Genomic DNA, 2,230 nt, shown 5'->3' on the forward strand with positions numbered 1-2,230 from the left:
AACTGGGAGCAGCAACCTCACCAGCTACTGTCATAGGTCCTCTAAGTGACATAATAAATGGGGAGAAGCAGTCAGGCATGGGGGAAGAAACTGTCATGTCTCTCTACCTTTCTGCTCCCTCTAACCACTGCTTCCCCAGCTGTCTCTTCCCATCCCAGTTCTTGTTACTGCCTCCCCCTCCTCTAGCCCAGCTTGTCCCTCCTCCACTCAGGAGCCTGCATTGGAGGCCTCTCTTTCATCTCTCCCAGGATTTCTTACTTTTCTCCTCTTCTTTTCCCACTACTGGCTATTGGCTACTGGCAATGGCTGGCTCATGGCACCTTTAGCCTCTCCTCCTTCATCCCCTTCCACGCACATCACTGAAGGGAGAGGCTGGGGCAGGGAGGATCCCTCAGGAGCCCAGCTCTTCTTCCTTCATTCTGGATCTCACACATGTCTTACCTGCTCTCTGAAGCTGCAATCCAGACCTACTACTGTTCTTGCACACTTTACTCGATTGGCTGAGGCACACACACGGACAGAGACGCCCATCCACAAGTGTCTCTGGGTCACAAGATGAGGGTCACTCAGATATATTCCACACAGAAATTGCACACTAGTGATTGATAGTGTGTGCACTTTAGTCAGATGGGCCTGGGTTCAAGTTTCAGGGCTCCTGGTTCTTCTTTGGCTAAACAATAATGTGCCCTGCTATTGTGAATGTTATTAAGAGTACACAGCTGGACTACCTGAACCATTAAGGCCACACTCATAGGAAACCAGGGATGTGCAGTCATGAGCACACACATACATTCGAACAACTAGGAAAACCAGGCAGCACAGACCTTAGATGGCCCTTTTGTATTCTTAGTTCACTAGCAGACCTCCTGCCCTCCTTCATTCCCCACACACCCCTTCTGGGCCTCACCCCACAGCTGTGTGGGGGCTGGAGTTCCACCCCTTGGGCTCAGCTGGGATTCTCTGGAGACAGCTGTAAAAAGGCATTAGCCTGCCCCCTTGACAGCCCCTTATTACCTTCCCCATCTCCAATAATTAACCCCCATGGTGCCTGGGCCCCCTGGGATCGGGAGGTGAGGATAGGGGCTCCTCAGATCTCCTTGGTACATAGTTGGGGTGAGAGTGTAGAGACATGTGACTGCCTGGTGAACTCTGGCCCAGTTTTTGAAAGGTGCTGGTTCTTAATGGTATTTGTGGGTGCTACAGACTGCCCAGTGGGCATCTGAGACATGATGGGTAGAGGCTGAGGTGCTAAGACTGGTTCCCTTTATTAACGGCCAGAAAGTCAGGATCACTGAAGAGCGTCAGTGAGGGGCCACAGGACTATGGGGCCTGGAGAGATGGGGCAGGGCTCTCCACTCACTTCCAGGACCCAGGGGGCACAGCTGATCCAAGAGGGAGAGGCACTGGTCACTCGAGTCACAAGGGTCAGGACAGGCACCTGAGAGAGAGTGGGATAGTCATAAGCACCCTTCTCTGTACCATACCTGGCCGAGATGGGCTCCACCAAGCCCCACTTTGCACCCCCTAGTTAGTGTCCATGCCTTTGGGCCCCCAGGACTCACTGAGAGGCTGAGGGTGTGTCCATCCGGTGGGAGGCAGTCATGGGCTAGGGCTGGGAGTCGTGGCAGGCGTGCAGGGCCTGGGTGCCCCCGGGCTGATGCCCTGGCTGGCGTAGTACTCCACCACCTGCCGAGGCACCTCAGCCAGGACACACTTAGCCAGCGCAGAAGGTGCGGCCTGCGGGTAGGAATCATGGCAGTGTTAGGAACCCAAGCATAAGGGGCAGGGGCGGGTATGGGCAGGGCTTCGGAGTGGCCAGCTGGGCTCTAGCATCCTTCTCAGGACATCCACCTGGTGGGAGAACCAGGTCAGATTTGAGTGTGTGAGGAGCTGTGGAGTCCTGCTGGGAGGGAGCATCGGACACTCACATCCTTGAAGTCCCGGAAGGGAACGAACTGGACGATGTCGCGGGCCGCGGGCACCCCTCGAGGGCAGCGCAAGGGACCCTCGTCGCCATCCAGCAGCCGCATATCAGAGAAGTCAGCATTGCCCACGCCCACGATGATGATGGACATGGGCAGGCGGGAAGCGCGCACGATGGCGGTGCGGGTCTCAGCCATGTCGCTTACCACACCGTCTGTGAGCACCAGCAGCACCGAGTACTTCTGCGGTGGAGGGGAGGAAGGTAGCATCTGTATGCAAGGGTACTGGCACATGCCCCAAGCCCAGT

The 2,230-nt window shown here is 56.1% G+C and overlaps 1 protein-coding gene across 1 annotated transcript in view; it reads right to left on the reverse strand.

Moving 5' to 3' along the window:
• Nucleotides 1-1,246: 1,246 nt before the first annotated feature.
• Nucleotides 1,247-2,230, reverse strand: part of CPNE6 (copine VI (neuronal)) — a 6,888-nt gene continuing 5,904 nt past the window's right edge. The window contains exons 15-17 of the mRNA XM_005859604.2: nt 1,929-2,165; nt 1,563-1,737; nt 1,247-1,438 (exon numbers count right to left, since the gene is read on the reverse strand). Of these exons, the coding sequence (XP_005859666.1) occupies nt 1,600-1,737; nt 1,929-2,165 (375 nt within the window). The 3' untranslated portion in view covers nt 1,247-1,438; nt 1,563-1,599. The remainder of the gene's footprint in view (nt 1,439-1,562; nt 1,738-1,928; nt 2,166-2,230) is intronic.

The sequence above is a fragment of the Myotis brandtii genome, unplaced genomic scaffold, assembly GCF_000412655.1.
Source record: "Myotis brandtii unplaced genomic scaffold, ASM41265v1 scaffold1279, whole genome shotgun sequence".
Classification (NCBI taxonomy): domain Eukaryota; kingdom Metazoa; phylum Chordata; class Mammalia; order Chiroptera; family Vespertilionidae; genus Myotis; species Myotis brandtii.